General features: G+C 43.6%; 1 protein-coding gene across 1 annotated transcript in view; it reads right to left on the reverse strand.

Annotated features, from left to right (window-relative positions):
* Positions 1-976: 976 nt before the first annotated feature.
* The window catches only part of FOXK1 (forkhead box K1), a 42,347-nt gene continuing 30,031 nt past the window's right edge, over positions 977-13,292 (reverse strand). Inside the window, exons 3-9 of the mRNA XM_052679567.1 lie at positions 11,339-11,495; positions 9,976-10,122; positions 8,062-8,255; positions 6,812-6,978; positions 5,854-6,138; positions 4,269-4,493; positions 977-2,004 (exon numbers count right to left, since the gene is read on the reverse strand). Coding sequence (XP_052535527.1) covers positions 1,784-2,004; positions 4,269-4,493; positions 5,854-6,138; positions 6,812-6,978; positions 8,062-8,255; positions 9,976-10,122; positions 11,339-11,495 — 1,396 coding nt within the window. The 3' untranslated portion in view covers positions 977-1,783. The remainder of the gene's footprint in view (positions 2,005-4,268; positions 4,494-5,853; positions 6,139-6,811; positions 6,979-8,061; positions 8,256-9,975; positions 10,123-11,338; positions 11,496-13,292) is intronic.

The raw sequence follows: 13,292 nt of genomic DNA on the forward strand, positions 1-13,292 counted from the left end.
GAACAAGTGATGCTAGATGCTACTGCATGGATTTTCTCCCCCTCTTCAAATTTCATCAGACATAAATTGCTGTGGTTTAACCTTCCAAAGCCATCAACCCCATCCCCGTTAAGTCACTCTTGCCATTAATAAAGCCATAACATTTTGTAAGTTACAGAGTCACTGCTGTGTTGCCAGAAGACAAATTAACCAAGGGGATCACACACAAGTGTAAAGCTGAAAGGGTCAGCTGGAGCTATGGAGCTGTGCAGAAGCTGATTCCTTTGCCAGTCACAGATTCCACACACAGCCACTTCTCCTCTCAAGTCTGCTTTGCTTGTAAGATGTACTACATGAAGAGCCTGGAATACAGTTTAAATAATTCCTCCTTCTACTGGCCAACTCAAACAGTCTAAAAGGTAGGGCAGACAGGAGATGGAGCTGAAGAATGAAAGGAAGCCTCTGAATTCCTTTTGGAAAACCTGTTTAATACCTCCAGTGACTCTTAAACATGGAAAATAAAAGGTCTCTTTTGCCTTGGTCTCGACACACAGAATTTCTACTAAATGCTGTGTGAGCTCTGGTGCCTCTCACACTTGCCCTTAATCTTTCTCTCACAAAAATAACAAAGGAGCATTGCTATCAGCCTCTTCCACCCATGGGAGAGAGTTGGAGACAGATTCCTACCCAGCTCTGGCATCCTGAACATCACCCATCTAGCTGAGGATGCCACTGCCAGTCAAGATGAAGGCAGATCACTTCAGTGCAGGAGACCAGGCAACATTTTCTTAGGTTTATGGGGACCAGTGGCTTTGATATCTTTGATGTGCAGTGCTAATTTGAATAGACCCTGGTGCTGGAGAGCACAGTATGTGATCACAAAAATAATACCAAAAACACATACAACCTCTGAGACACCCTTCCCCACACAATCCTCAGGCATTAAGATACTTGGGATGTTGTCCAAAGCAAGTGATGAATAACTGTAAGAAGTCACTGAAGGTACAAAACCTTTTAATATCTTTACAGGAACCAAATTAACACAGTTCCTCTGTCATTTCATTCTCCCTCAGAGGAAATGGAGAGAAATTGCATCTGGAAATCCAGGAGGTTGAGCTCTGCAACTCTTCCTCCTGAATCTCCTCATAAATAAACATTCATTAATACTCAGATTTTTTTCTGTTTTAGAAAAAAAATTAATCTGCCTTTTTCTTTAAGATTGGTACCATGTTTCTTTAATGCTGTTGTTGTGAGATACTGCACTCATTTTTCAGTATTTGACTGCCTTAGCTGGCCTTTTAAAAATGGTCCTACATTTCAAAGCTCGGAGAAGCGCAGTATTAAGGCATTTCCAGGGAGCAGAATGTATTTGTGTTACATTCCTTTAGATGCTGAACTGCAAATCCCATCCCCTTGGAGCCAAAAGGGGAAAATACAGTTAAAAAAAAAAAATCCCAGCAGTCATACAATCAGTTGTCTGTATTTTTTTTTTCTTTTTTTTTTTTTTTTGGAATCTTTAAAAAACAAAGAAGAAAAAAAAAGGAAAAAATATCCCATAGGTAAAGACAGAACAGAGTTCCAGGTACGGGTGCTCGGGAGGGGTTTTCCATTCTTGTCTTTTTGGCACCTTGTGATTCTAACAGCTGTTGACCTCCCATTTTAAAAAAAACCTGCCTTTAAAAAGAGCTCTGTTTGCTATGTTTAGAGCTGTTACAGCTGTGGTTTGTTTTCTTTCAAAGCTGCGTTAGGGGCTGCTGCCATCCCATGCCCACCCCACACCACTCCAGCTCCTCCCACCGGTTCTTCATTCACTGGTTGCCTGTCCTTGTGGCACTGTAGATGTGATGACTCCAGTCGGGGCCTGGACTGCTCCGCTGGACTCTTCTATCCGGGGTCTTTTGACTTCAGGTTCACTGGAGGAGGCTGCTGCTGTCTCTTCAGTCCCTGTCTCACATACCCGGCTGACTACAACAGGAGTGGATGAGCTGGCCTGGGCTGCGAGAAGCTGCAAAGGATTTGTAAGAGCTGGGAAGTGAAAGAAAAGAGAATCAATGTGGTAAACAACGCAAGTGTTTGTCATTCCAGAAAACAAAACCACCACAGTCAGATGCAGCACCTCGGCACGCATTCAAACTGTGCTCCAAACCATTTTGTAAGGCTTGTTGGCCTCGTTTCTCTTTCCCCCCACAACAATCCCAGTTTTATGCAAGTTCACCAAACTGGTAATAACCTCTTTCAACAGTGAACTTCCTTTTTGTTTTTTCTTCCACTCCATTGTCAAACACAGCATTAACACTGGAATATCCACCTCCAGAAAATCAATTCTCTGCCAGAATCACAGCACACCTCTTGGAGAGACAGTTCTCTAGCTACCTAAAATCATACCTTCTTGCAAGCTACAACATGAGTGTTGCACTTCTGGTATTGAGGGTTCTCCTTATCCCATCTGAGACTGCCAAAAAGACAGCTGGGGCAGAGCTTGCACAGTAAGAGCAACCAGTCTGCTGGGACACTGGATTACAATCCAAATATTGACTGCATTGATGTCCTGCTCGTCAAAGGGGCAGGAAGGTTTTACAGCTTACACCAAACAATCTAATGTGTTCCCACTAGAACTGGAATCCAAACTTTGGAATTGCTGGCTACCCTATATTGTACTACAGTACTGACTAAAGTCTCCTATCCTCCCATTAATAAAAGTGGTGAGAAAAAAAAAGACTATATAAATAGCAGCTCTGCATAAAAACGTCTACAATTCCTAGTTCCAGACAAAGAGTGTGCTCACACACTGCCTTTGGCACACATCACCACTTGGAAAACAAAACAAACGCAGGTTTTGGACTCTGCATCAATAAGAAAAGCAGCCAAAGGGGACTCAGGAGACAGCACATCCTCTGCCCTGCAGACTGACTTGTAAAGGATGGAATAACAGAACATTATGGTGCGCTCACTGCTACGTGCATCAAAAAGAAGCCTTAAGATAAATAAACAAAGGAAACAGAACAAAGGTCCTCAAAACCCAGAGATTTCTGCCAAGGCATGGGAAGAAAGCTACACAGTATCAAGAGGATGAAAGAGAGAAATAGGATAAGGATGTGGGCAGAGACTACAATTTAGTGACTGACAAAGTACCCAAGCCCTGCAGCTGAAGAGAAGCTGACTTTGTACAGATGAGTCAAGAGATTGAGGCTCCATTTTGTTAACTAGAAAACTCTCTATGTATTACAAAAAACCTAAACCCTTAGACACAACTGGAATACTTCTATCATAATGAGAGAGCTAGAAAAATAACGTGCTGAGATCAGAATATCTTGACATAAATGCAAAATAAAAACTGACTCTACATTATACAACACTACTGCAGGGTAGCAAGAACTGCCACCTGCTTTATGTAATCTTTGCTGCATAAAAATCTTATTGCTATTAATTTCTCATTGCTCCAATAAGATTCTGGCAATTCCAAGTGCAAGCCACGCTTTCTGCCTTAGAAAATTCCGTAGGAGATTCCTATTCTGCTTTAAAGAGGTCATCAAAACTTCACCAGTGCCCTTCATTTCCAACTCCCTGTAAGCATCAGCTTGGGCCAGCAGAGATACTTAGCATCTCATTGACAGGGGCAGCAAGAAGCCTGGATGCTACCATCCTCAGTCATCATCCTTAACTGCACAAAACCTGAGGTGCTGAGCAAGCACAAAAAGAAACTGCCAAGACACAGCTAGCAAGAAATTTTAAAAATCAGGGTTGACAAATGACTACAACACATCCTGTATACAAACAGCCCTACATTCATTCACCTGATGAAATGCATCTTATTTCTCCCAGTCTCTAAGACCCGAAGAAGGGAAAGTATGTTATTTTCTTAATGCTCTATGGAGCCATATTTCACAAGATCTAAAGAGCACCGCTGAAATTTTATTATTTGGCATGCTGAAAGCAAAGGCTATTTGTCAGAGGAAAATAAATGAAAAAGCAGAGGCTTAATGAAAGAATCACTAACACTTTCAACTAGGAACCCCCAAAAGGGTAAGTAGCAATACGTGCATCGGCAAGGGCAAAGAGAAATTGGACTTCCCTGAAACAGAATTAGGTAGCAAAACTTATCCATCAAGGAGACCTGAGCAAACACAGGCAGACTGTATCTATGGCTGACATTTACAACCACAGAAGTTGCCAAATTTATAACCTTTGGCACCGACCACGTGGAATAACTTGCGTAACTGAGAAGGGAAAGACCTCCTCGCTTCACAACTGAACTGCAAAGCTTGGAGAGCAATCAAAACAAAGCCTACCATAAGCACCGCCGGTGATGCTGTTGGTGGGGACAGCATGCTTGCCGTTCTGGGTGACCGCCCGCACGGGGAGCTGATGCTGCCCAATGGTCACTGGAGCTGCCTGCTGAAGGATCGTGACGGTCTGTCCTGGAACACCCTGTGCCATTTGGCTGGCAACTGTCTGAATAACACGGCTGGCGGTGGGTATTGTGGCAAACGCGATCGTTGGCTTTTCATCCATACCTGCTTGGAGAGCAGAACAGACAGCAATTATTTAGCACCCAGCTGGCCTAGGAGCAGGCTTTCTTCTCATTAACGCTGTCGCAGTAATACAAACCCTGGGCTTACAAATGTTTAAATACCTCAGCACCACAAAGTCACTTGCCTTTGATGTGTCTTATAATGTTTATACGGTGGAAATGGAAAGCACTGCTTCACAGGTTTTCAGCTTAGTCACAATAGTAACATATTTGGGCTCCAAGGAGCTCGGGATTCCTGGAGGCCTAACCCTGTGAGAATTGCTTTAGGCAAGATCAGGCTCTATATACACATTTTCTGTGGGTTGCCTCATACCATGTAGTCAGCTCTGAGAAGGTAATGACTCACTTACCTGCCCACTGCAAACAGGGACATAAGAACAGGGCATATCAGTCCCTCTGAAATGCTCTTTTTGAAGCTTATCAGAAGCCAGGGATGAATATTTGAAAACATTAAGTTATGCATAATTACTCTAAATATATTAAGAACTTTTTTTTTTTTAAACAGCATAAGCCACCCAGCCAAAAAAAAAATCAGGACTGTAAATCAGATGGACCATAAGCATTAAGCAGAGAGTTGCAGAAAGAATGACTGGAAGCAAGAGCAGAAAAGGCAAGGAAAGCTTGGGGATTAGGAAGGAAGAGGTTACAAGTGGAAATAAAATGGACAAATAGGGAAAGAACAAACGACAGCAAGAACTAGTGAATGAAAGAAGGGAGCAGGTGACAGGCAGCTGCAACTGTGCTTCAGCAACATGAACAGGATATAGATCGGAATTTCCAGAGAATGTGAATGAAATTCAAACATAATATCCAGTGCTAAAACAAAAAAGCCAATGATCCTGGTACTGCTGTGGAGGAGGCCTTTGTTGTAACTGGTATTTGAAAGTTGCTTTCATGATGTACCACCTACAAGTTCCAGAAGTACATGCTTTCCACTAGGAAACTGAGCTGGCAGAATAGAAACACTGCCATTTACTGACGAGGCCATCCTGAAGCTTCAGCCCATCTCTCATGCCATCAAGCAGCATACATTTCCATGCCATGCCCAGAGGAATATTACACACGCATAATATCGATACAGGGGCTAACAAATATTTAAAGCACTTCATGTTTTTTCAATCTTCACAGCCTGTTAGATTTGCTCTCCAAAGATGACAAGGGAACACAGTACTCCTGCTCAGTGGTGGAAACATCAGCCTGACGAACTCCTACTCAAGTTTATCTAGACAAGCACCTTTTATTAAGGGCTAAGCACCCAGTGAGTGAAACTGATGTCTGATTCTCCCCCACACTCCAAGCCTGCTTGATTTATTAGTGAAGTAGCAAGAGAAGTGACAAGCTACCTCGGTGGTCACCAGCTAAGTCCAACACTGCTCCTGCAGCTTCATGAGCTCCTCCTGCTGTGCCCTGATTTGTGAGGATGTATCCGTTTGCAGAGTTTGCAGAGGAGGTGACAACTCGAACCATTGTAACAGTGGGAGCTTGTTGAACGACGTGAATTGCATGACACGAAGGCTGTTGAGAAGTCACTATTGATGCTGGCATGTATGCAACTGGTTTTGCCACCAGAGTAGATGGCCGAGGAGGAGGAACAGCCATAATCACTGGCTGGGCACTGACTGGAGATCCTAAAGAGAAAACAGAAACACGCATAAATAGAAGACGTTAAAAAACATGGAAAAAAGCTTCTACATGTTCTACCTGTACACTTCCTGTATCTGCAGTATTTAATCCTTCAACAGAGGCAAGATGTGAGAGTAGGTAAAAAAAAAAAGTTTTGAAAACGTCACCTCCAGTCTTTTATTTACTAACATACAAAGACCAAAATTGACATTTTAGCACTGCTTTGTGAACAAATAACATGATAGACCCCCAAACATGAGGCTTTACATAATGAGCTTTGCCTTCCAACTAACTTCAACAGGAACACCAAGGCCAATTACAGCTGACGAGCTATTATCAAGGCTCTGGCCACAGCATCGTGGAGCTCTGCACAGGCAAGATGACCTTACCATGAAGCCTTGAAAATTACTGAGTCAGCTATGCACTGCCATGGCTACTCTGCTATGAGTTCCTTAGAGACACGTAGATTAAGGTTTGCTCATGTGTTTCTATACATTCCTTTACCTCCTGCCCCTTCGTACAAAGGCTAATTAGAAGTTGCACATGCGCCACCAGTCTCTAACAAAGTCCAAGACTTAAATCCTCCTCCAACAGACTGGCAGGAACATTCCTGCAGCGTTCCCAGCATAGCACTCAGCACAGTGGAAAGTCACCTGCTGTGAAACAAGAGCTACTCACCAGGTGCACTCTGTGAATACCGATACTCCGGAACTGAGGCTAATTTTGACCCAAAGTCGTGATCGTGTGGAATGGGTGAGCCTTCCCTTGACAGGCACTCTGGAGTCTGTAGGCCACTAGAGTGAGGGGACAGCAGGCCAGGGTGAGTTGGGGAGGCTGGAGCACTCCTGGAACACCAGAACACAGTGTTGGCAGGTGTAGACGTATTTTGACCACAAGACAGCAGCAGAGACCAAGCTTTGTCTCCATCAGAAGAAAGATAGCTATTCTCCCACGTTACTTATCCACTGTAGTCTTGCTGGGAAAAGCTGAAAGGCGCACAGTAACCCCACTAACACTCTAGCACCAAATACAGTCACATTATTCCTGGCTGAAGGCAACTGGACACTTCAGAGTATGGTTACCGTTTCAGTACTAACTGCTGGCAGAGAAGCTGAATGTGCCTCACATTCAGACCAGTTTTGCAGTTTCAGGCCATTCTCAAAGGATGTTTGTCAGTGCTTGAGAGAGTAGGAGAAAAATGCACAGTAGATGCAAGTGGCCAGACCCATATGCACTCAGCTGAGCTGTTGCTACTCCTTTCTCAACCACTTTGTTCCCACTTCGGGTCCCAAATGGCCACTAAATGCATAAGGAACTCAAACACGGATCTGCTAATCAGCTGAAAAATCTCTCCTTGTTTTCCTCCATCTTAGACAGAAGGAATGTGAGGAGGAGTGCTACACGATGCTGCTCCAGCTAGAGCTACACTGCATTAAGCCCACAGGGACAGGGCGCAGAGAAAGCTGTTGCTGCACACAGCTTCTCTCAGCAGCCCCACCACTGGCTGGAGCACTTACACAGAACAGCCCCCACTGCTTAAAGCCACAGTCAGCATGATGTTCCCTATAAGAGAGAGCTTTAAATACCACAAAAGTTATTCCCACTGTGATCTAATCCACATATAAACACAGCTTTCCCAAAATTAAAAGACTGGCATCTGGAAACATTTACTGTTTTGAATTTCTTTGAAAAGCTACCAAAGCAGATACGTTATTTGGTGCATTTGTACTTAGGTTCAGTTTTTGTTTTTTTTTTAAACACTTAAAGTCAGAACAATTTTCAGATTATGCCCCAGGACTACTGAATTATATTACCATTCCAAAAGCTATAAGCAGAATTCAAGTTTGCTCACTGTACTTCAGGAGAAGGTTGGTTGTTCTCTTTGTAATGAGTTCAGCATGGAGATTATTAGAGGGCAGTGGTGTTACCTGGAAGAGAGAGGCCCAAAAGGTGTTCGGAAGCAGGACACTCCTCTTTGCCTTCTTTTCCTAAATGCTTGCTCTACAAGTTTAGCTTCAGAGGCGGGGTCAATCCGCCAAAAGGAGCCCTTTCCAGGTTCCTCCTGGGAGCGTGGGACTTTAATAAAGTAACGGTTCAAGGAGAGGTTGTGCCGAATGGAATTCTGCAGGAAGCACAAGAATGAGGTGATTATTTCACCGTGAGGAAGCCGGTAACAAAGGCAAACTGACTTTGCCACACAACTTGGAAAAATAAGATCTATGCTGCCCGAAACAGTGTTGAAGATAGAAACAAGTCACTTAACCCACGGAGCTCCGAAATCACAGGAGAAATGCAAGAGAAAACCTGGGGAAATTAGTGAGACACGGAGCTCCTGGTAGCCATACAGAAACATGGGTTTGCTCAGTACTACACAATCACTTGAATATACCTGGAGTCAGCAAGTACAGTAGCTTTGCTATGGAAAAGAATGAAAGCAGAGCTTTTGCTGAGGCAGGGGGAAAGCAGTGCAAACCACATCAGAATTCTCTCAAGGCAGGTTGTATGCAAGGCAAGACGAAGAAACTGTTTGAGCTTGTGCTAACTGCTTACCTGCAAACGATCACTGGGATGCCCAAACATGCCCTAAAGGACACTGCATCTCATGGTAATTGTAATGTAGGCCAGACAGCTATCTGAGAAGAATCCATTATTGATGCAGCACTAGTCCAGCATCATAAGCTCTCCAGATGTTGGCAGGACTAATTATCCTTGTCATTGACAAAGCCCACCTGAGCAGGTTTAACATTGCCTTTTGGACCAGGGAAAGGCTCAGCAAGCCCAAGTATTCATAAGCTCTTTTCTCTTCCACTTTCATGACAGAACAGGAGCTTTTGCAGTTGCCTTAGACAAGCCCCTCACAAGAAAAGCCTTAGAGTGGTACTGGTCAGCTAGAAAAAGGCAACTTCACCCTCTTCTGAAATGCAGCTGTCTTTAAGGCAGGATGCAGCAACTGCTTCAAGGAGCACAGCTCTGCTGAGCAGGTTAAGGCAGGAAGTGAATACCACAATTAATTAGAGCTGTGGGGAAAAGCCAGGGAGGCTGAACTTATCAATTCCAAATGTACTCCAAGAGCACCAAGCCGTGCTGCTCTTGCCAGCAGAACACAATGAAATCAGCAGCTGCAAGAATCTTTCCAGCTGCATTGGTGTGTTATATTCAAATGACAACACCCATTTCAGAGGTGTGATGCCAAGAACAAGCCTGAAAGCAGGTGGAGCTGTGGTTTCTGAGACTTTGAAAGCAGCCCTCAAGTTGAACATTTAAGTCTGATTTAGCATGTGTTAACTACATGCAAGCTCTCCTGCGAAGCTGGTCAGATTTCCTTTCATACCACATGAGGAGCTTTGAACCTGTGCTTTCCAAGTTCCTATTCTGAGATTCAAACCCCGGAAACTCTGATTTAGGCAATGCAGTAGAATAAAGTGGGAAAAGAAAACACCTGTGATGATTTAAGGTCGTAATACGATTTAAAAACAGGATTTCAGTGTTTGGGCATTTGTTTGGACAGATCACTCCAGAGAAAGACACAAGTAACTATCTGGGCAAGGGTGTTACTGAGAGTAAGGACATGGAAAAATAAAGAAACAAACAAAAGTGAAAGACAGATGATTGGAATCAAAATCGTTTCAGAAAACAACCCACTGGTAACACTACATCACCCTAGAAAGTATTTACAAAAGATAATTGCCCACAAGCAAATTAGCTAGCTTATGTTACACAAATTCATTCTGGGAACAGTCAAAGCAGCTCCATTCTCAGTGCCCCAAAACTTTATTAAATGTATTTCAAAGCAGATAAGACCTGTCAAAGTAGTTTAAAAACTTGTCATATCAAGAACTCACCTGCCAGCCTTTGTCAGCAGTCCTGTAGTATGGATAATGCTTGGTAATGTGGGCATAGATTCCACTTAGTGTTAATTGCCTGTCTGGTGCTGAAGATATAGCCTGCACAATTAGCTGAGCATAAGAGTAGGGTGGCTTGGACTCATCCTAAGAAAAAATATGAAAGTTTAGTTATTTCCTACACTAGAATTCATCAACAACCCCAAGCAATAAAAGCACGTTCGGCAGTAGTTTCACAGATGCAAAAAGAGCACAAGGATGGGCAATTAAAAGCATCATCTCTTTCACCCTCCCACCACAGCACAAGTATCTGTGTACAAACAGAACTAGAGGACTAAACCAGATCAAGGTATCTTGGCATCCTGCACCCTCCAACCTCCCCAACACACACAAAAAGGGTAACTTTAACCTGCCTCCATTCTCCACTGGATTTGTGATGTGCTTATATTGGCACAAGGAACAGAACAAGGATGAGTAATTGGAAGCAAAGAGTTACAGGGTGTAGGACACATTCACTGCTCTCAGTGTTCATGAAATTGAAGCCTTCAATCCCACTCAGCTACAACTAAAGCTTTGCCAGCCTCATGCAAGTATGCTAACCAGCTCCCCTCCTAGCAACAAGCCCAATATGAAACTTAATTCTGTTCCTTCTATCTCTAGCAGGTTTAGTTTCATTCTAGGAACTTTAATTCATTTGCAGATCTCGTGTTCCTACATTAGTCCATCAACAACAGCCTTTCTTGTCTCAAGGGAGAATCAAATATACAAGTCGTCATCTAGTGTTGTGCTGCTCCACCCGATCTCAAATGAGGTGGTTTTGAATCTACACCTTTAACTTTGATCTGAAGATCAGCTCACCAACATGAAAAGTTATCAATTTAACTCAGTTATTTTTCAATCTAAATTTCATTGCTGCTCTCCTCGTTTAATGCTTGTTTGACAGGCATGTGTTTGTTTTGAAATCTGACTGCACATTTCTCATAGCAAGGATCCAGTTTCTCCCCCTGCTTCACTTTTCCTCAGATGTGTTTTGCAAAATACCATTAATTAAAAGGAGAAATCAAGACTGAATTCTAATGCTCCTCTATATGGGTTCTTGATTTATCAAACAAGCAAGACAAAGTATTCCTGCTCAACCCTTTTAATGAATGGCTTGCATGCATTTCAGACAGCCAAAGCAAGCAGATTCATCATCTAGCACAAGATGCTGCTGCTTTGAAGCCATGGTCTCAAAACCCTGGAGGATAACACACACAGCACCCTCATGGCAGAGGATATTCTTAGACCCATTTAACTACACTCAACACTTCCAGGTCTTAAGCTTCCCAATGAGCACGGCTGGGTAAGTAATGTTTCTCTGAACCTTTGGGCTGTCCCCGCCAGATGCATCTGCCTGCTGTTCTGATGCTGCTTTTGCTGCATACTCTGCTGCCAGCTGCAGATCCGAGGTAATGTTGTGAACAAAACGATATCCTGAGGATCCAGCACCGCGTGGACTGGCCGGGCAAGAGTTGGGTACACTGAAAAGGCAAAGAGAAAGTAAATTTGTGTATTTATTCACAAGATGCCCAGTTCTTAATTCCCAGATACCAAAAGGATCTCAAGCCACAGAGAAGCATCACTCGCTGGACTCATTTTTGCCCTTGGGGCTTATCCAAGGCACAGAAAGATGGAAAATTAATACAAATCACAAGTAATCGAAGATGAAACTGAAACTCCTACAAGTCCTCATACACAAACACACACCTGCACTTTCTACAATCACAAGAGAACAGTCTCAAAGCACTGAATGGTTTCTCTGTATGCGGGACTTAGAAAAACACATGCACTGTAATGGGAAGGAGTAACGACAGAAATAACTGGCTGGTGAAACCTATGAGAACACCATCACTCTCCTTCTGATGTAGGCAATGTTTGCTCCGTTCTTACGTACAGGGGCTATGCACTTCTATTGTATTGTAGCTAAAATACTCAGCTCAGACATCTGCCATGAGGGCCCCTGTGGAACACAAACCATCTTTAGAAGATCAGACACAATGCCACCATTAGTGCTCCATGGCAGGAGGCAGCTATTTCCCTGATTCACAAGCACACAAGTGTAGCTATCAATAGAGAGCTGCAATCACTTCTATACAGTGTGAAGGCAACTCATCAGCTTTGGCAAGCATGGGGAAGGGACATTTAGAACCCGAGGATTACCACGAGATGGCATTACAGGAACACCTACAGAGATGGAAAACCATGCTGAAGCTGATAAAAAGCTACAAACAAGTAAAAGATCACTGTAATTTACAGCACCGCTCAGACACACAGAAGTGAGTGCTCCAAGATGAGAACTAATCAGAGAGACATGTCTGAGGATCACACATCTGAGATTGGTAGCACACAGAGACCAGGAGGAAAGGGATGAGGTGGAAACCCAAAGGTCTGAAGTTTCCCTTTTCCATCTCTCCATTGTTCTGTGTTGCCCTGCATGGAGGGAAAGGCAGAGGGGTGGCTAAATTCCAGGTTTACAGTGTCTGCTGCATAAGAGCAGAGAAACAATGAACAAAACAATACACAGCAGATGCACACAGCAAAACAAGCAGATCAAATTGTATGAAAAGATGCAAAACGAAGCCCATCGCTGGGAATCAGAGGGTGGTAGAACTGGCATCAACAATCCTCTTTCCAGGAAATGCCCAACAGCAGTGTGAGCCCTGACAGAAATAAAAGCAGTAACTGATACTCACCCAGCACTGGGCTCAGTGCTGTAAGCAAAACAGAACACAGCCCATTCCTCAATAAGGTGATGCTATCTAAAGAGCATTCCCACGCATATGTGTGGATGGATAGGACGTGGTGAGACACCCCTTGTTTGCTCAATGGGCAACACCTCCAGAGCAAAAGCAAGCTGACAGGAAAGAATGAGTGTTCCCTAACACAGCCCACTCTGTAAGCTGAAAAGTGCTGCTTCTCATTGCAATATCTTCGCAAACGGTTGCAATGCTGAGCTCAGCACAACCAAGACTGCTTCTTTTTAAAAGTGGATCACAGGATTGGAGGGGAAAGCAGGGGGAAAGGGAAAAGAAAACAAAACATCCCAACCACAGCGAATCCCTGTAACAGGGAACACAGATTCACTCCTCTCCCAGCCAGGACTGAGCCATACAAACCACTGCACAGGGCTCAGTAATGCCTCCAGCGCCCGCTGACAACCTTTATTGATGGGCCCAAACATAAATCTGTCTTTGCAAGAGATAAAGGCACTTTTTACCTAGTTCTGAAAGAAGCAGAGAGCTGTTTGTGCAGGAAAATGAATCCAAAATTTGCTCTTC

Source organism: Tympanuchus pallidicinctus, unplaced genomic scaffold, assembly GCF_026119805.1.
Source record: "Tympanuchus pallidicinctus isolate F22 unplaced genomic scaffold, pur_lepc_1.0 scaffold18, whole genome shotgun sequence".
NCBI lineage: Eukaryota > Metazoa > Chordata > Aves > Galliformes > Phasianidae > Tympanuchus > Tympanuchus pallidicinctus.